This window comes from Anopheles nili, chromosome 3, assembly GCF_943737925.1.
Source record: "Anopheles nili chromosome 3, idAnoNiliSN_F5_01, whole genome shotgun sequence".
In the NCBI taxonomy this organism is placed as follows: domain Eukaryota; kingdom Metazoa; phylum Arthropoda; class Insecta; order Diptera; family Culicidae; genus Anopheles; species Anopheles nili.
The window spans coordinates 60803520-60824699 of record NC_071292.1 but is presented as its reverse complement, the minus strand read 5'-3'; the positions used below and the strand labels follow the sequence as shown (position 1 = coordinate 60824699).

The 21180-nt window shown below is 46.8% G+C and overlaps 1 protein-coding gene across 1 annotated transcript in view; it reads right to left on the bottom strand.

The window, feature by feature from the left end:
• Positions 1 to 21180, bottom strand: part of LOC128726477 (cyclin-dependent kinase 14) — an 84608-nt gene that overhangs the window by 16291 nt on the left and 47137 nt on the right. The window contains exons 3-5 of the mRNA XM_053820290.1: positions 20045 to 20239; positions 15609 to 15623; positions 2711 to 2907 (exon numbers count right to left, since the gene is read on the bottom strand). Of these exons, the coding sequence (XP_053676265.1) occupies positions 2711 to 2907; positions 15609 to 15623; positions 20045 to 20239 (407 nt within the window). The remainder of the gene's footprint in view (positions 1 to 2710; positions 2908 to 15608; positions 15624 to 20044; positions 20240 to 21180) is intronic.

The following is a 21180-nucleotide window of genomic DNA, read 5'->3' as shown; positions in this document are numbered from 1 at the left end:
AAGCACTTGGCTTCGCGATGAAAAAGCACTCAGTCGCACACGCGGAACAACAGGCAGGTGGTGCGGGTTGGGCAATGAAATTCAATTTTTCCCATGCCGTGGATAAATTTTGATTGCAAAGCGTATTCAAATATTTTTACCACTATCCCATCTTGCGGGATTGCATAGTCGGACAATTTTTTTTTCTTCTTTTACCCACACGGAAGGGATTTATTCAGCGCAGGGTATATATTCCGAAGCCAAGCACGAAACAGACGTAGGGAATATTTGGTTGAAGTTGGGATGAGAAAATATGCACGAAAATCATCACATTCCACCGGAGCTCTATTGAGAAAGTAACGATAGAGTTTCCCTTTGGGAAGCTTTTACTTGAAGCCCGTTTGATATAGACATTTTTTTTCGCAAAGAACAGAAAGCATTTACTTTTGCTTTCCAGAACTCTTACTTTGACGTAGTGATGTTTTCGTCCGGAAACGTTTCCACGAAGCAATGGTGTAAAGAAGTGCGAGAAATCCCCCATCATCAACGTTGGGGATCGAGTAACTTTCCAACGCTTGAATAGGTATTGTCGATGGAAGGAAAACAGCTCCAGAATGTGTAGAAAAGGAAACAAACCAAAGGGAAGTGCTTCACGCAAAAAGCTCGAACTTCGAACGGAAGAGGTAAACGAAATGGAAAACTTTTCAACTACTCAACCGCTTCAAGTAAACGTGCAAAAAGTTGAGCCATTCTATGCTGACTGCAATTCAACATTACCTTCCACACACGCCCAACCATAAGGCTGCGTGTTTGCAATTGTGCTTGATTGAACTGTTTGCTCGTGAATAGATGATGTGTGGGTGAAGTTACCGTTGCCGCGGCGAAAATGGTTTGATGAACCTCTTTGAAAAACTTCATTCAGGCTTTGATGGAGCCGTTTATTGAAACTGCAGACGCCTTTCAATGGGAGGTAATACATTCGTTTATGTACGGGCCTCGGCATTATTAAAGCCAAACGAAACCCATCAAAAGCCAAGTCCAATAAGCTTTAAGCGTCACGAGCCAAAAAAATACTAACGTTCAAAACGATCAAACATGGATTTGGCCTGTAAAGGATTGGCTGTAGTGGCCGCATATTGATAAAAGGTATAATGCTCCACGCAATGATTTCTTATTTCTGCGAAATTTATGAGCATGTAGGAAGGTTACACCCTACGATGGAGAACATAACTTTCACTAAACTACACCAACCGCCGGATCGGGATGAACGTGGGGGCTTGGTGCGAAAGCAAAGGCGCACACACAGATAACACCATCCGATCCAGGGAACGCCGTTATGCATCATTTATGAGGCAGCCATCGTGTGCCCATGCATAACTACCTCCGTCGTTCTCATTTCGGGAGGGTTGAAATGTGTGTATAGTTTCTTTTATTCTCGCCTCTTCCACCGACTTCTGTTGGGATGAATCTCGAGATTTTCATAGTTTATGGTGATTTCCCCCTCGAATGTGCCACGGTGTTATGAATTGTGTGTTTCGTAAGGGCGTGCCTTATGCATTTATTATGCAACAGTCTTTCATTTGGAGTGTTTGGAAGAAAAGTGTGGGTTTTTTCATTCCCGGAGCAAAGCTTACTACACTACGCAATCACCGAACAATATGGAAGACGATAAACGGTTTGCCAAAGCGAGCTCTGGGATTAAATAAATGTGGGGTACACAATCAATATCCCAGTTTGATTTAAACCCTAAATGAAGAGATTTTTTCAGCAGTGCAATGCGTGTGCTTCTTGATAGCCAGCCCATGTAGACAATTTTGTATGTGCCTAGATTTCCTACAGATGACCCATTTTAACGTAATCTTCTAACCCCCAAACATTTTGCGTTTGGGCTGTTGGTCAACCAAAATCTCCTTCCATCAACTTAGTGGGTAGTAATTTTTTAAATAGAACAAAAAAAAAATGGAACCATGAAATGACAGTCACCAGCAGACGACAGACAGCCGACGCGGGTACGGGACGGCTTTCATATGCAAATGAACGAAGCAGACAGACGTAAAAATGAATGAGTGAGATTTTTCACCATTTTCTGTCATCCCAGCTGGGGCCCCGCTCCGTCAGCACACCAACAAAGGGAGGTGTGGAAGCTTTTATGGGTCGAAAAGGTCATCATTTGTCGACCGGTATCATTTTCCAACCGGCTCGCATGAAGGAGGGAGTTTAAAAAAACCAGGGGAAAAATGGGGTATAAATTTATCACTCCCGAAAGCAAGCGGGAGAAGAAAAAGGAAAGGGGAGCATCCTTTTACTTTTTTTTTTCCGCATACTCGCCGCAAACTCATCCGCAGTGGAAAACTTTCTTCCACTGATATGATGCGAGTTGGAAGGTGAATTTCACTCCGCTACAGGCACTCGTCCTGTGGAAGGACGAATCTGGTCAACCCGCATGTCCGGACACTTTTCCCAACGTCCACAATATTTCAAAACATTTCCCTAACATTCTCACAGCCTGTCAAAAAGTTGCTCCCTCAAGGCGAACACACGCCGATGATTGATAGTGCATGCGCCAAACGCTCTGCAGCACGCTGCGGAACAGGCTAGTGATGACGGGAAAGTTTTATTCCCTTCAAAAAGGGTATCTTGCTTAGATGTACTCGTCTCGAGCAGATTTGTGCACCTTTCCACCGTTTTAGAGTATGGGGATACGGGTTACATTAATTCACGACACACTTACCCCGAATGCACTAAACCGTTTCCTTCTCGGGTGCGGGTCGTGCTTGTTCAAGAACACTTCGGATTTCGGCCGAGGTGGCTTCTTAGGTCGCATTATCACACGTGTTTCCTCCCGGATGTCGTCGTCCAGCAGTTTGCTGTCGGACGACACTGAAAGCTGCCGATGGACTCGCTCGTGGTCGCCTACTCTGTTCCAGTCTGTAAGTAAACGGTAGGTAAAAGAAAAAACAAATACATTATTCACGAATCAAATATTATTCACCACCAGCAGTAGTCGAATGATTCATGACACGGCGATGATAAGGATTAAATTGTAGTTCAAATTGTGATTGATGTGTTCTCTACTCTGCATTGAATGTCGTTCAGACAGAGTTTGCGAATCAACGATGCCCGTCGATGAAACTTTCATTCGAACCCGGTATCGCTTTCCGAAGAACGGAGAGGCGATTTGATTACATCATCAATTTCAAACTTCGATACCCGGGCTCATAGCAAACAGAAGCTCGCTACATCCGGACGGAACAACTTTCCCGCGGGCTTATTTACTGTACCCTGGATGTTGCTGAGCTGTAAAGTACACGCAGTTAAACAATTTACCCATCTCGAATGAACTCCCCCCTCGGGTGCACTTTCGAGCATCGTTTCATCGCAATCGTTCGCAACTACCACCCGCAGCCAGTCGAGTACACGCCAGTAGTTCATCAAGAAACTACACTTACCGGGCGTATTTGCATCACGAACGGTTCAAATTTACTTCCTTCGCAGTGTCCCCCCAGCAGATGGGAACTGATGCGATATTGCAATGGGTTCGCTGCCGGCACATTCGTGGCCGGGACACGGTTCCCTCCACCAGCAGGGCAAATATTTATCTTACAATCTCGCAAGAAATTCACTCAACTTAATTTGTTTGCATTATCAACTACCGACGAGAATGGGGGCCGGGGAATGGTCTCGGTGGTTTCAATGTGGGTGCTAACTTCGCAAGACCCTGCGGGCGTGCGAGAGCTGGATTATAACAACATTTGCGTCGCTTCTGCCGCGCGTCACCGTCACCGAAAGCTCAAACATTCGAAAGCTCTCGGTGCGGAGCAGGAAATCCGTTCCCGCGACGGTATCGGGTGCACTTTTCCTTGCCAGATTGGCGCGGGAAAAGGGCGAGCTGTTTCGTGGCGCTGTGTGGAGAAGATTGTAACGGGAGCTAAATCTAATTCGCACTGTCGCCGGAAGTGATTTTTCTACCCCGACCCCACGAAACGGAAAGCAAGGAAATGTGTCAGCTGCCTCGCTCGATGATAGGGATTATGATATTCTACGTACAGCGTCGCTGGTGGCTATGGAAATTGAATCCAAGGCCCACCGCCCACACTGGATGGATACAGAGGCATCCGCTTCAGTTTGCGGGAGCTTTACTGGGAAGGAAAACGCTATTTTATATGCGCGTTAAGGTGAGGAAAAAAGGACCACGGAAAAGCCAAGCAAGGAAGTTTTAATTTTCACTTCGTAATTGAAACCGTTTCGGTGGAATTTGGAATGGTAAAGCGAAGAGTCGGTAAATTTACAAACCGGATCGAATATTTTTCATTCATTTGCACACGAATCATACCGGCTAAATGGAGAAAAAAATAATGATCAATTATACCACGTGCAACCGCACGGCGAATCTCAATTGAGTGTGAAATTAATCGATTCGTACCACGGCGGAACCCACAAATCGGTTTTCCGCCCGGAACATACCACCGCAACCATTCACGTCGTCCACCGGCGAGATCTAAACCACTGAATATCAAACCGCTAACGAACAACGGTCCCATAAATCACTAAGAAACACGGAAAATATGCCGAGCGATCGACCACACGCAGCAGACCAACACGGGGGCACGCACACAATCGCAGTCCATTTACAGTTGCATGGGGAGCTTACGCCGCGATGGCATAAGGAACGGGTGTATGGGAAGACGAGGCAAAAAATATATCTAAAATCCATCTTTCTCTCCGGAAAATCAATTTCATTGCCCATTTGGTTTCAAATATTCCGCGCGACCGCTCGGATTCGGTGCCGCGCGAGTTCTATTTGTGTACGGCGATCCGCAATAAATTTCCATTACCGTGGATTATTGATTAATTTTTAATGCTTCCCGCGAGCCGCAACCCAAGTGTATTGCCGGCGCTGCGTTCTAGCCGGCTCGCTCGATGTGGAAAAAGAAGCATGTAAGCTTCTTAGCGGGTCTCGGGTCCGCCACGGATCGAAGGCGAAATTGAAAATGGTACCAGAGTTTTGCATGAGTTATAATTTCCCCGCTCTTAAGAAACTTCAGTCCTCATTCGCGAGCGATAAATTATTTCGTCTATATTACTGGCCCACCAGCCGACCAGCCGAGAATTTGCCATGCGGAAGCGAAAATGAGACCCAAGAAAATGTAATTGAATTAAAAATCGTCGCTCCATTCGCTAAAGTGGCAGCCGATCGATAACGGCACGGTTATTTTGAAAGATCTGTCAAGCAGCACATTACGCTGCGTTCATTAAAAGCCCATAATAGGATGAGCGAATGAAAAACGAACGAAACGATGCGGATAAAACCGACAAGGTGGTTGCAAGCGGAGGAGGAAATTAAGAGACACGGATGGAATAAAAATTACAATTGATTCGCATGCGTCATGGGTGGGCGCTTTTTTTCTCCGACTTTGCTTGGAAGCAATCGGAAACGTGGACAGATTGTTGAGGATGCTGAGTTATTAGTTGCACCTAGCTCCGAACAAAATTGGCTCATTTCGGCCCAACTGAGGTGTTAATAGGCTAATACGAATGATTCCTCCAGCCGCAGGAGACTTCAGATCGAAATTAGCTTTTCCTGCTGGTTACAAAAGAATGCCCCTTCCCATTAAGGACGAGGGAGAGTCGACGGAGAAAGCCGGTGGCACTTAGTGAAGTGAAAATGTCCCTCCGAATGGTTCCAATAAAGCAAATGGGCCTCTATTTTCGGTACCTTAACGCGCATCCTCTTTCACTTTCGGATCAGGAGAGTAAGGTTTGCTTTCTGCGTTCTGTTTTTTTTGTCCTCAACAACGGCCAGGATAGGCGCATCTGGTTTGAAGTGGCACCAAGTGGAACTCGTCTTTGGTTCGTGTCTGTTTTATGAGATTTTTATTTCCATTTCAATTTTCCACAAAACCGCCCAGGAACGTTAAACAAAATGGAAACTTTTGACAATGACCGGGCGAAAGGACACACTTTAGTGCGAAGAGTTTGCTTTCAATGACAGTTTTAATGGAAACCCAGAACAATGGTAAATGTGATGCCGAAAAAGAATATGTTTCTTCACCTAAAATCACTGAAAATAAGGCCCAATTTAAGGAGTGTTTCGATCTACGTTTTGTTTCACAAAAAAGCAACAATTACGGAGATCAAAACCGAAAAAAGGTTTTCATTCTGTAAACGTTTTCCAATCGATCCTTACAACACCGAAAACAAAGAAATAACCCAACACCGAAGGATATCGTATCGTTTTGCTGCTTCAATTCGCGATTAACTCATCCACCAGGCCACGCGAATCGCTCTCTAATGCCAGCGGACAACGAGATGACGACGACCGTTAGCAAACGCGAACCAGATCATTTGGTCACAGATGACGGACGCTTTTGGCGAACCGTTTCTAAGCGACGACCAAAGGCTTTCCCTCGGGTAAAAGGCCACAAACCAGGACCGAGAACGAGAGCTATGAAGCGAGAGAAAGAGGCCATTTCCATTGGCTGGCATGTTGTTGTAAAAAATAATGGCCATTCTAAATGATCCTTCCGTTTCTTTTCTCTTAGCTCCGGAGTTTTTGTGTCCTTTCCGCTGCAAAGACGGCCGCCCCTTGAGCCAGGAGCGATTTCCGCTCGACAGGTTGGTGTGGAGTGAGTAGTGGGGCTCATTTCCACCATCTGCAGCAGGACGACGTCCATTGACCACGGTCGCCTGACGATTCGCACCGTTATGTGGTTTTTCTGTTCCGTCATCCGGGGGACAAGCGTGGTTCGGATGCGGACCTGTGGTTTCACTTTGTTTCCCCGCGTTCTATTGGATGGGCCTGACTATCATCTTCACACATCATTCTCGAATGGCCGGCAGCGAATGGCAGATCTGTGTGGCACCACCGAGGGACAAAATGCGATCGTTTCGCGCACCATTTTCTCATTTTACCATCGGGAAAAAAGGGGACGCCATCTGGAAACGCGCCGACAGTGGCGCAGCGAGCAAACACACTCCGGACACCGAATGACCGATGAACGGAATGATGACGATGCCAGCCGTAGACTAACCTTTGCTAGGAAGGGCAAGGAACCGACAGCCATCCGTCTGTGCGCTCGACCTCCATCATCATCATTTTCGGGGGGTTAAGGGCGTCCGCATATTGTTTGTCCCGAGCAGGAAAAAGGGACCTAAAAAGCAACACCGCACCGAGCCGAAAGTGGCAGCCATTTTCGTCATCCATCGCGGGGATCGTTTTTTTTTTCGACCGTGTCGCGCTGTTTTTGCACGCCCGTTCGATGTGTCCGGGCTGGTGGGAATAAAAGGGCTCGTTTTGGATGGTTGCGTTGCCTAACGAGGGGCGAAGACTGTGCCACTGGCGAAAAGAAACGTGTCCTTGTTATTGCAGTAGGGCATGCACGGTTCGTGTAGGTCGCATTTTTTGTGTGTGTTGTTCTCATAGTTCTCCGGACGCCTTAATTTCATACATCAAGTGAACCCCGATTCGCACTCGAAGAATACAACGAACGACGCAGAGGTTGGTGCATAATGGCAGGTCGGTAGCTATGACGCATCGTACGGTTGTAATATTATTTCTAGCGGTTTAAAGCCAACAATTTTGTTCTCAGATAACATGGCAGTAAATTACCGTCTTACAGGTGCAGGTGGACGTTTCACACAAAGTATCGTATACAATGAATTCACATGCCCTGTCGTCGATCGGTTACATGATGATGGAGAGCCGAGCCAGCGACGATGAATATTCCGATGCCAATTATGATGTTTATCGAAACAATGTTTCTCTACGCTGGTGCCATCGAGAAAACGTTCTTATACCAACCCATAGCAATTACAGTCGAGAAAGCTATTGGCTTGACTTGACTGCATCGTCTTGATTGTATCGAGGACGCAAACCGCTGGACGGTCCGTAATTGAACCAAAAGGGGGGGTGGGACGACAATAATTGCATTAATAATAAATCCCATCGAACGTGAGCTTTATCTTCCTGGGCTCGTTTTGAAAAATGAGTCCACTCCGTAAGGAAAGCTCGGTATTCAATCGGGCACAGTATGTGCGAATGAAATACGCCAACTCTAAACCATAAAATCTTCGCCTTCCCGCAGGATGAAGGTTTGGTGTTTCAATAATGGACCGCTTGTGTGAAGGTAGATGTGTACGTGAAAAGTGAAAATTTACTTCCAAAAGCGATCCGGCACAGGCCTAACCCGTGAGGAGAGTATACAATTTCCTTGCAGAATGATGGTACGAGAGGGTAAAAGTTTTCATTCCAGAGCCTCCTTAGTTGGATCGTTCAAGCAACGGGAAACTTTTACTCTGAAAGCTCGTGCACATACACACCAGCACACATGCATATTCCCGAGGATACGTTTATCAAATCTTCTTCCTTGAGAAAATCCTCGCAGCAACGATACACGGCAGCTAAGCTGGTCGACTTTCCACGATAAGAATTTGAATAAGGCGCAACATAATAAGGAAAATAACGAAATTTCCAACAGCTTTGCCGCATCAATGAAGAATATAGGCCAATGGATAACAAAAAAAAAACGAAAAGCTCACATACGCAGCCTCCTTTCGCGGCTCCACTAAAGAGCGCACAGCAGGTGCAGAATGATGCCCGGCACATAAAATGCGGCCCTTCGGAAACTCAATAATGTTTCCATTCGGGTGGATAGCTTCTGTACGCCCGTACCACGCGCTAAAGCCTGGCAGTTTAAGGTTCATAACGCGAAATGGGTATGATTTATTCATACAAATTGTTTCACCCCGAACAAGGAGTACGCGTTGGCACAGGGAAATCCTACTGGCACCGGTAGCGTGTATTCCGACCACCTTTGCTCTCCCGGTGCTAATGGGGAAACGTGTCTTTCACAGCGGAGCATGAGGTGAAGGATAAAATATTACAAATATACTCCAACGACGCGCTTCACTCAGGACGCACGGTTTGGATGAACGCCTGAGCCGCCAGAACATGATGCATGCGCCTTGTGCGTTCCAGAAACACAAAAACCCTACCGCGAGGAAGCTCCTTAACAGTGTCATGATTTATTTAATTTTTTATCTCCCCATTTTGGTGTGGCGTGTCGCGACCGGACGAGCAAATGTCTACGAAGCTAATTTGCATGGGAAATTCAACTCCCTAGGCGGTAGATCGGCCCGTAAGACACACAAAAAAAACGAGCAAACCGGCGTCGTAGGATGAAATTTCCGACCGGTACGAAATTGGGTCAGTGGAACTCCTGCTTCTGGGGTTCCATTATCCCGAACCGGTTAGTACCAAGTTGTGCCGCGTTCGAGCTACACGGCGTTTTATTTTTTCTAATTGTTTTGGGGCGGCTTTTTTCTTCTTTCCTTTGTACCGCGCGATGGGCAATGTGGTACACATTTTACGGGGCTTAACTTTGCCGGGATCGCGAATGGGTGTCACCCTTTCGGTGCGCACTAACGATATTCCATCCCCGAGAACGACGACTTCATCGGTGGGTCGTTTTTGTCGTTTTCCTACGCCCAGAAAGCCCACGCAGTTCGCTCGTTCCCCGTTGGCATAAAGTAAGGACATTTTATTGCACCAAAAACCCCCAGCAGAACATCCGAAGAGCGTGGTGCCGGTGTCGACCGGCACTGGTTTCACGCACGAGCCCGTCGGAATCCGGAAACAGTACCGGAGCGGAAGTGTCTGACTCGAGTGAGTGTGAGGCTTTTTTTCTGCCACCCATCCCCCGATAGCCCGATGGTTGTGGGCTGTTTTCTTTGCGTCGACGGCGAATGCACTGTAACAATGCAATTTCGCACAATGGATGGAAGGAAAGTGATGTCATTGCGCTCGTGGTGCGCCCACCGAGCATTTCACTCGCTTTTTCGCCCGGAAAGTGGGACAGTTTTTTTGTTGTTTTCACTAGAAGTGGTGGTTGGAACGACGACAAAGGGAAAACATAAACCCAGGAAAACTACGCCAACTGCACAGGACGATTTAACGTGCGCGCGACTACGAGTTCGTATTTTTTCCTCTTTTGTTGCGAAATGGCTGATAATAAAAGAGTTGTTTTATAAGCATGAAGATAGCCACGACTGGCGACCGAACGAGAACGGCAATTCCAGAACGCACGGGCAAATGATAAGTGTTTGAGGGAGTAGAAGTCGGTACGGAACAGTGACACGGTTCAAATTGGTGGTAGTTCTTTTCCTTACACCCTTAATGGGTGGTGCCAGTGCAAGGTTTGTTCAAGTCAAATTGAACCTTTGAACTACATTTACCTTCTCTTGAACTACATAAACACTAGCCCTTCTAGAAGCTTATCAGTTCACGAGCACGCTCAAGTGCAGCTTGTCGGATATCCGGCCACACGCTCGAAGGCGCACCAGGATAATGCGGCGCCGGTTTTAATTTCCACCGGTGCATCCGTCCCGAGACGATGCGGCTCGTAAAGTGGCTTGATGTACGATTGTTTCCCTTGCGAACGGCCACCCGTCGCGGCCCTTTCGCGCTCGGCAAAAATTGTATTTTATTAAACTTGGAGTAGTATCCTTTTTCCCTTCAGCTTCCAAGCGAACTAAGCGCTTTTTGTTTTCGCACAACCCTGGCTGAGTTGCGCCGTGGTGTCGTCCCGCGTAACGACGGTGAGATGTCGGTTACGGTGTTGACTTTATACGCGTTTGCTTCACCACCGGGACGGGCTGGCCTACTTTCGAGGCACGGTTACGAAATATTCCATTTTATATTGCTCGGTAATAAAAATCGTCTGTCGGGTTCCATTGCTCTAATAGAGACGTGGATCGTTCGCTATAAAGCATTTGTTTGCGATACTCGTTAAACAAACGAATTGAAATCCGTTCAATATACGCTGGAATGCATACTTCGTATCTGTGTGATTGAAAAATGGAGATTTTTTTTTTCGAACGAAACGAAAAGAAGAGATCCTGTTCGCATTAATACAAGGCAGTGAAACAACACCATTATCCGAGTGGTACAAAAAAAACATGAATAACCACTTTCGTTAGAAAAATCACTTATTCAAAGAGCACGTAAAAAAACTGCACAACATGCAACGTGAAATTATTCCACATCGCAATATCATCCCACCCTTGTTTACTGTCGACGGCAATTCTGACTCATTTCCGATAGAAAACACATCGATAAAATAAACTGTTGATGGCTTACGTAAGCACTCCAGCTACAACTAAGGCGTGCACGGCAGAAATTGAACCGAACCTCGAACGCGCGCGAAGGCAAAGCAATCTCATTTACATAAACATCTACGCAACAATCCAAAACATGAACCACTGCGTTGCGTTTGGTGATGGTGACACGCTAATAACAAATTATGATGAATATAAATTTATATCGATTGCCAGCTTTCAGCATCGCTGCCGTCTCCACCGGCGTTGACTTATCGGAAAATACAGAGCGAGAGAAAGCTGTCCCGGTACATTTACCCAAAACCCTCAACGACTTGCTCCACCAGACGCTCAAATCATCGTAAAAGTCAACGAATGCTATCGTGGAGCTACGACGTCCGTGCATGTGTGTGTTTGAGAAAAAGGAATTGGTATTAGGATCATTTCCAGACCTGTCGTGGATGAAAATCGATCGGCCAAACGGCGCCATCCACGCGCGCTCGGTCGTTCTTTTAATCGAGAATGTTCGAGCAGCGATTGGATATCATACGTCCCAATCTTAATGACACTGAGCGCGGGAGTGTCCCGGACACTCCTACGCGAAGGACGAACAACCCGAAGGAGACATGGGGCGTTCGCGAACAGAACGGATAATTTGAAACGAATGAAAATTTATATTATTGTAATTCATAAGCGTGTGCATGGTGCACGGTCGCTACTGTCTTCCTGTCGGTGAAACCCAGCCCGATCATTCTCGGGAGACTGTCGTGCGCTGATCCTTGGGAGGATTGGATGTGGCCAAGAGCACAAATAATGAGCGGATGAAGCCCACCATTCCCAGAGACTAACGATGGGGGGGCGTTATTATCGTTCGGTAAAGCATGGTCACGTTTCGACCGGTCGATGAAGACATCATCATAAAGTTCGCGGCGTCCCATAAGGGAGTATGGTGATGGCATGCCGTTATCATAAGCCGGCAGTACTTATTTCTCGATGCCCTTCGAGAGTATGCTGTTAAGATGCAACATCATAACGGTGCCCGGGTTCAGCGAGAGTCGAGTAGTTCGGGAAACGTTTCATCATAGTCGCCCAAGCCAGCTTTTGGAGCTAAAAATGGTCGAATTTTTACAACATTTATGCATGCTCCAAAAACCTCACAAACTGAAGCAAGTTAGTATGGATTAAATCCCAGAGTTTCGTTTCGATATCTGAGCAAGGAAACACCCCACAGAACAAACTACTAATCCTTTAACCGAAAATAGAAAGCCACCACTCTACCGTATCGAGTTGCCATCGATCAAACGGGTTCGAAGAGTGCCAAATTTCTTAGCCCACCCCCAGCTAGCGCAACAATAAGTGATTCCTTATTGATTGCGGGTGAATCGGAGACGGGCAACATTTCGCTGATTAGATTATGTACGACCGATGTAGAAACATGCAAACGCACGGAGCACCAAATCCTTGTTGAGCAGGAAGCGATATGCTTCTCCACCCACTTGCCCACGATAGTTGCATGCATCGAAAAGCCCAAAATCAATTCAATTGAGTGATCGATTCCCCTGTGGGAGCATCGCCGTATTTTGGGGGAAAGTTTGGCAAAATCACAAAACATAGACCCGCTTAGAGTAGAGAGCACCGGGAGAAAATTTATTTCCCATCCAATCAAGCCCTGGCCCGGATCAGATCGGGGTGGATGGTATGAAAATTCCTTCAGTGGATTTCTTTTGCAGCTTCGGCACACGCTTCCCCCCACACACACACAGGTAGTGTGGATTTTCGCGGAAACAAGTGAAAGAAAACCGTATCACTCCACCCGAGAGCCCCCACCGAAACTGTTGTCTCTCCGTGCTGGGGGATGGAATTGAATTTGAACAACCGAGCCTATCAGTCACACCCGCGTCGCGTCAATGGCGCGTGCGGAACGACCACTGGGAAAAATAGGCGCCCCGAAGAGCGTCCCCAGAGACACACGGCCGGTGGAAGCGAAGGAGATATATCGATTCACCGAAGGGCTGCAGCCGCTTTCGAATCGATTTTATTCGCCCCTTATGCCTTCTCACATCGGATCCCTTAGGCGGCAGAACCCCGGAACGAGCCACAGATTGCGTCTAGGCGGGGTTGGATGTAGGATACAAAGCAAACCGGCGTGTCTAGAGCATGCGAAGGGAACACGGTTGCTTCCGGACGTCGGCATTCAAAGCGGTTCCGCATCACGTGCCAAAGCCAATCACGGGCGTTGTCTTGTTCGCTTTCGCAAATCACGTGTCAAAAAGTGCGTATTAATAAAGATTGATCCGATGAATAATTGATGTGCGAGAGGTGGAGTCTATTCGACGCCGCGTGGGTTGAGACGAAGCATCGACGGGCAGTTGTGAAGGTGTTTCGTAATGCTTAGACGGTTTACAAAAAGTTTTCTCTACAGCAACATGTCGCTTGTGAAGAAATTAAATAGGATGCGTTACTAACTAATTAGCAACTCGATATCCTTTACATTTGCGTGGCGTTACGAATGTAGCACACGCTGCAAGACTATGTAGCACCCCAGAACTACATCGTAGACTCGCATAAAACTAGTTTTTGCAGAATGATAATCAAAATGATTCATGAATAATAAACCTTCGTGACGATTTAGCAACATGAAGCACAAGTTCTCAACAGCGCAGGAGTTAAGATAGTCCCCGGTCTCCATGGTCTTTGCCGTTCGGTAGCAGCACTGTAGCTAAGGATAAGTTTCACGCCGTACTTTCGTCGTTTGCGAGAGAGCGGAATATTCCCAGTCCCTATCCAAATCCACGCCGTGTTTCTCCCATAAACTAAACACCGATTGCGCTTATCTCAAGCACTCGTAGCGACTCGTTACGGCCAAAACCGGCACGAATTCGGGGGTTTCTTTGGCCGACACTAGCATCTTTCGTAGCGGCGTGCTTTACAAAATTAAACTTGGCACGCGCGTTTCTCGTGGGATAAGTTTTGCTTTCAAAATTTCACTCCGGCACCCGGGGATTACTTAGTACTTAGGCCATAACTTTTTCCACCGAGCACAAGGCAAAACAGCCCAGGCTTCGCTTCAGCAGCAGAGAAAGACCGAGACGGTTGCCACCACACACCAGAGTTTGTCAAGTGTCCTGCAGATCCTGAGACACTTCAAAAGCAGGTGGCTAAACGTCAAGTAGATGTCTAGGGATGGAACTGCTACGTTTTGGAGTGTCGAAAAGAGCAACTTTAATCAAACGGCGCAAGCTACAAACAGCCCCTTGATTTTCATTACAGGACAGCAACGAATTGCATCACAAACAGACCAGGAACGGGAAAAGGTCGTGATGGGTCGAAGCGCAAAGAAATGGAAGCCAACTTCATAACATAAAACCTGTCTAGACCGGTTTTATGCGCCTGTCCCCACGCTGGATAGGGAGCGGCGTATTTTTGGAGCACTCGTTTGAAGTGCTGCAACATTGCTCACTCACCGAAAGCCCGCACCTTTGATTCCACATCGTGTCCGACGACCATCGATGGCGAGAACATTTTCCCCAGCTCAGGTATTTTTCGATTTCTGGTTCGTTTCTATTTTTTTTTGTGTGTTGCTTCTGGCAAACAAGGAAAAATGTCTATTTAACGAGTTTGGGCACGAGCCTTCGTGGAATGGGCTATGTGCTTGGTGATTTTTTTTCCTTCCTCGCTCCTATTCCCAAACAGATGATCCTTTTTCCGCCACCATTTGGCACGGGTTGTTAGCCGCACAAGCGGGGCCTTTGATGCGATTAGGGCTTACATGAGCCCTCTGAAACTTCCCATTTCCCAGCCCTGTCGGAAGGGGCGGGCCAGTAGTGGCACCGTGTGGCGTGGAAAAAAGTTTTTTCTCCACCCAACGATCGCATGGGTAAACTTTTACGGCAAACTGAGTTGAATATCGTCCCAGACCCAAGGTGTGTGTGTCCGAATTCTAATTTGAAAATGGCTTCCAGCAATAACAACGCTATTATCACCACCAAAGCTTCGCGCGCCACTGAATGTGCTTACGCTGGAAGCGATGTTAGTTTTAATGGTCGATCGGTAACGAAAATAAATGTTGCACTAATGGAATGACTGCGCTCCGGCGGCGGATCGTAGCAGCAAACTTAGCGAGAATTAAAATTAATTATGCTGCACGTCGAATGTCAACCGAATGGTGCGACGTAAAATATTTGTAAATATATTTTTTGTGTGTGTTTTTTTCTCGTGCTCACGTTACACAATAGCACGAATGTGTAAAAACGAAACGTGCTTTGTATGAAAAGGTTTCCTATAGAAAAACTGCACTACGGTAAAATTTTTGGCAACTTGCTCAACCCACGGAATCAAAATCTCTCAGAAACGTGGAATAAAACTGCTCCAATCGTACGCGAATGCAATGGAGCTGGAATGAAACGAAAATTGAATGAAAACTTAATGAACACAAAGCATTACACGTGCTTCCAATTATATTGCACACCAGGTACCAGGCGCCTCCATTATTATTCATCCAATATCCACTTCAAGCGTGCTGGAGTTTCACAAACCCCGCACGTCGCCATCTCCCACTCTCGAATCCAATCGTTCCACAGGCAGCAAGTGATTAATTTAAATTAATGGAACGGGAAGCGAACATTTACTTAGAACCAAGAAGTTGCGTCATGCCGTACGTGACAACCAGCCGGGGACAAAACTAGCGCAAATAACGCCCCAAAAACCACCACCGACGGGGATGGATCTCGTTAAATCTCTCTCGGGACGGTCATCCGACGGGGTCAAATGCGTTCCCAACCGACAACGGATGGTTTGTGTAGTCAGGAGGAAAGCCTCTCGAAAGCGAGAACGCGGTTTAGCACGCTAGCGCGAAAAAGGGGATCAACTTTCGGTGTGGCAAATGAGGCGGGGGCCATTAAATCGTGCGGTTTCTAACTTGTTGAGTGTACCGAAACCAAACGTTTGGACGTTTGTACGAGCTTGCTCTCGAAAGTGCGACAAGGTGCGTGACGCTTACGCATACACCACGGAAATATGTTGGCAGACGGAAGGAAAACTCGAGGAACGCAACCTGGCGCCGTGAAAAGTTGTTCAAAACAACCATAAATAAAATTCCACCTAAACGACGCACCGTAAATCTGAGGACCAACTTCCCAGCCCCAACCACAGGTCGTCCTTCTAGCAGGGGTTTCTCACCGTTGGACACACAACTAGTAGAGCTTTACGCAAGGGAGCGAAGGTTACAGTTCACAGAAAATAAGGTACATTTTCACAACCGAACTACCGAAGCGAGCGACAACTATAAGGGATACTCTTGAAGCTCTCTCTCTCACCGTTCAAGCAAAGTTCGGTGTTTACAACCAGAAAGCCACCGCCTGAAAGCTGGTCGAAGCAAATAAAGCTATTTATTTTACATTCGGTGACAAAAAAAAATATTTAAAGCAGGAAGCGTTAAATACTTTATGCAAATAGTCATCCATTAAATGTTAACGACACTTTTTCAACTGCTTCATCGAAGCAACGCCAAGGCCGAAAATAGCTTTCTCGTAAAGATGCTTTTTTTTCTCACTTCCACGCACCAGCTTTACGAGCCACACAATAGCGGTCACCAGCGCCCAAGGATCGCATCAAAATTGCGTAGAAACGAAGCCGTGTTCTTTTCGTTTTGCGACGTAAGCTCGTTTGCACCCGAGGAGAGGTTTGCCTCCTGCCGGCGAGGTTTTGATAAACAGGGTTTAATTAATTCCATCCTAAACGTCGCCCGCTTTCCCATCCATTTCTTTCGCGTCGAGCGCGCCACAAAGAACAAAGTGCCAAAAACATAACTTTCAAAGGATCGCGGAGCAAGTGCGAAAGTGAAGCCCGATTAGATCGACCGCGCGGGGAGGCCCCATTCGTCGTAGCTGGGAAATGAAAGTTTACTACGTTCGTTTCCGGTGGGCGCATTGCTTTAATAATTCTCGCCACAGCAGCAAACCGTGGTTCGTGTTTGCGTTGAATTTCTACTCACGTAAGGTGTATCGTTTTGATAAAAATTGATTTGCAACAGTGAGAAGGTAATTCAATAAAACGAACGCCACTAAAACCACAGCAATGATTCACGTTTGGAGGGTGTAAAAAATCATGTGGTCGTCTACAATAAATACGCTTAACAATTATCAAGCATGTAATCAAATTATCAAAAGTAGCTTGTTCAGAATTAAGAAAATGTTCAGAGAAATAAATCATTCCACAAAATATGCAATGCAATAAAACAGTCATAGTAGTGGGCTGATTTGATCGATACCGCTACAAAACGCACAAACTGGATCAACACAAAAATGGTTGTGATGAAGAGCTTACAATTTCGTTATTAAATATGAATTCAACCCTGTGATCTGTTGTCAAAAGCCACAGAACCCACGGAGAGGCTCAATGACATAACAAACCGGGGATATATCGTCCACGCGAAGGAATGACGGGACCGCTAGACGCCAGTTATTTACTGGACCGTTGCGACATAGACCCCGGAGCCACATTCGCTGTTTGGTTGGCGATGAATGTCGCTCGGTGCGCGCGATGGCAAATCAAGATGAAATATTGTGCCCTTCCATTCACTTTCATTAGATTTAGTAACGGCCTCGTGTGCCATTCGCGTTCATTTCGTGTATCTGGGCTGAGCCAGCGGGAGCGAGAGTTAAACAAAAAAGACAGCGAAAAAGGATGAAGCATTTTCTCACTCTTTCGCTGTCGTGAAAACCCGAGAGTTTCGCCGCATTTCTTGGCTTCATATCAATAAAACCGATGCTAGAACCTTTCAGGCCACATCCTAGCATTTGGCGCACCAGGCTCTCGCTTGAAGCTCTCCCCAAAAGCCCTCAAACGGTACGGTGGGAATGTGCCTCGAAGGTTGGACCAGCGTCTCTGGGCCACCGTACCGTGTGTTTACGGTTTATATATGTTGGCGCTGTTACGATAAAGTTATGCGACTTGGACCATAATCATAAATTTATTTGCCAGGATAAAAATATCCCGGGTGTGCGCAGGGAACGTAGCGGAGCAGTTCTCCCAGTATTGGAGAGAAGAAAGCGAAAAAAAAATCACTCCAACTAGCTGCCGGTTGGTCGGGTTCCGGATCGATGTTCAATGCCGAACGGTCGGTCAAACGGGAGCTTCGCATCGCACCGGAATGGTACAACCAAGCGCCATGCATAATAGTTCCAAACGCATCGATCCACTCCCGAGCTGTGAGTGAGTACGATAATCAAAATACGGGCGCGCGCGCGCACGTTTGTGTGTGGTTTGGATAATGAAATAATTGCCAACGGAATGGATTTCAGTTTGATTCCAAATACGCATTGGTGCTCGTTTGGTGGTCGATTTCTAATTATGATCGGAGCGTATTAATTTACCAAAAACCACCGGACCGTACTGCGTCCCGCCGTTAGCGGCGTGATAATGAAATATTCATTGATTAAAATTATCTATGTTGATCTGGAGCTGTGACGATATGGTTCTAAATTATATAGACACTGACTAATGGGATGACTAATTGTGTATGCAATTTCGCAGCAAGCATTGAAAATATTGTATTTCAAAATAATATCCTGATAAATAGGAATAACTGAGTATAGAACTCAATTTTCGTCAATATGCTCTCCTCAAACAACGGAAGAATTTCCGTCGACAACATCTCATACGCTACATTCAGCAGAAGCAATGCAGTCTCCCTTATCGCCAGACAAACAAAAATCGATGAACAACGTCACTGCGACGAGGTCGACGATTTGGCGGCTTTTGTTCTTTCCTCACGCAATGGATTTAACAGACGAAACGGTTTTTCTCCAACAACAACAAGACAGACACGTGGCGACTTCCTCACAGTGCCACCTTCCCATTCATGATGATTGTATGGTTCTCCTTCAGCGTCTTTAGAAGAAGCCCCAAAAAAAAAAAGGCGCCTCGAGAGTCAAAGAACTCGCGGAGCGTACGATGAGAGCTTTTATTCCGTAATCGTGATTGTAATTTGTTTGTCCCACGGCGGGGATGAAAGCAGACGAGGGCACAAACAAAACCTACAATACAAAGAAAACCCCGGTGCATGTTCCAATCCACCTCGCGTGCGTGCGTGTGCCGCTTTTTTATGGAAGCGCCCTTAGGCAGCTAGCAAATTTTGGGCACAATTCCAAGGCGGCAATAGCCGTAGGAGAGAAGCAACAACAAAAAAAGTTGGAAAAACCATTAGCACTTCCTCCGCTACCGCGCACAGAGGCCAGCAGAAGCGCCAGTGCTGTCAGCGACGCGCTTTTCGCAGTTCCTATCGCAGTAACGATCCCCCGGACACACGACACCGCGGGAAAACTCTTCCCCGCGCACGGACAAAAACCACCGGTGCCGTGGTGATGATATTGGTGTATGCGAAAAGTTCTGCCCCGGTTCGGGAAATGGTTCGGCAAACAAAGCCGGTGTGTTTAAGCAGGAAAACAGATTAGTGCGACAGGGCATTTTTTTTTACCCGTACACCATCACCAGCGGACCGTGGAAAGTTTGCCCTACGGAATCGGAGCCCTGTAGGCATGACAGGCACGTTCGCCTTTTAAAAGGCAAGGGGAGTGCACTGTCTGATCGGTGGTGTGAGACTGTTAGATAGTCGAAAAGAAAAACAACACCTTCCAATACGGTCCGGTGAGATGCCGCGGATGATTAGAGGGTGAAAATCGTACACATAAAAAAAATTACTCTTCTCTTCCTGCGAAGAAACGGCCCCTCCTTTTTCTGGTGGCGAACCGGAAATGATTTTGACGACCCTGTGTAAGAAAGACACCTCGGATTACTTCCCGAGGTCTTGCAACCGCTTCCTTCCTTATGGATTTTAAAGCCCATTCTGTGGAATTGACGAGCTGTCAGATAGCTGTCAACAGACGAAGAACAAACCCTCCATTTCCAAGGAGTCGCAAGTCAGAGCTAGCAGAGTAGTAGTAACGCGGCACGCGAACGGATCGGTACTTACGTTTGCTGTAGGACTTATCGGCCGGGATGTTGCCGTTTGGTTCCAGTCGGTCGAGGTACTCCTCGGATGTGTAACCGTTGAAGGGCACTTTACCGCCACGATTGTGACCATGTCCGTGGTGATGGTGGTGATGATGCGGATGATGATGGTGGTTGTTCTGCTGCGTCGAGTCGTCGCTTTCCTCGCGCGATATCGCTGTGAATGGAGATGACAAGAAAAGAGAGAAGAAATGGAAAATTATTCAACCACATTCATCATCACGCAGATATTGGCTGCCATCTTCTGAAGATGGTCCAATGGGCCGTTGGGGAATAAATTACACTCTGCCCGTGGGGCATCGCGCTATTGTTTTATGTTTACTGAAATGAATGCAGCTCGACGACGAAACCGCCTACCTAATGGTTTCCCTCCTGTATATCGTACGCAATAAGCATGTATAATTTTGAAGTGTTTATAACGAATTCTAATACACTTTCTGGACAATGAAAAGTGAGCAATAGAAACAAACAAAAACCTTCATTGTTTTTTTGCAGCACTCTCGCTTGAAATGTAACCCTCTGACAGCGTTTCAATTACGACGAAGGGCAAGCAACATAATTAGCCACTCAGGGAAGCCACGCGGATTGTGTGCCCCCGGGCATACTCCATTGCGCGCATTCCAGAAGCATCAGCGCTGACGAAAGAACTCGTCTCGAGCGTAGTGACGAGTGTCATTGCGAGAAGCACCCACCGATTAGCCATTTAGCTGAGAGAAAACATTTCCAGTGCGCAACAGAGGAAAAAGTGCATAATTGTCACCAAGAGGCAACGCCACTACTGGTGGCGTAAAAAACCAAGCGCAAATAAAAACAGTGAAAAACGGCACACACAGCCACATTCATACAGATCCACTTGCCCATTGCCAGTACGCGAATCCTTCGTTCTTTCCCGCTTTATGCATCTCTCTCGAGAGATGAGCCACTTTTCACTTTACGCGTGAAAGACTTCATCAGCATTCATCAACGCGTGCCCGATGATCTCTTTCTCTTTCACTCTTTGCCAGCTAGTCACCACTCTGTTTCGCCGTTCGTGGGGAGGAGGGTTGCATGGATTTTCTGTCAACCCAACGCGGCAACGTAATGACGCGCTGCGAAGAA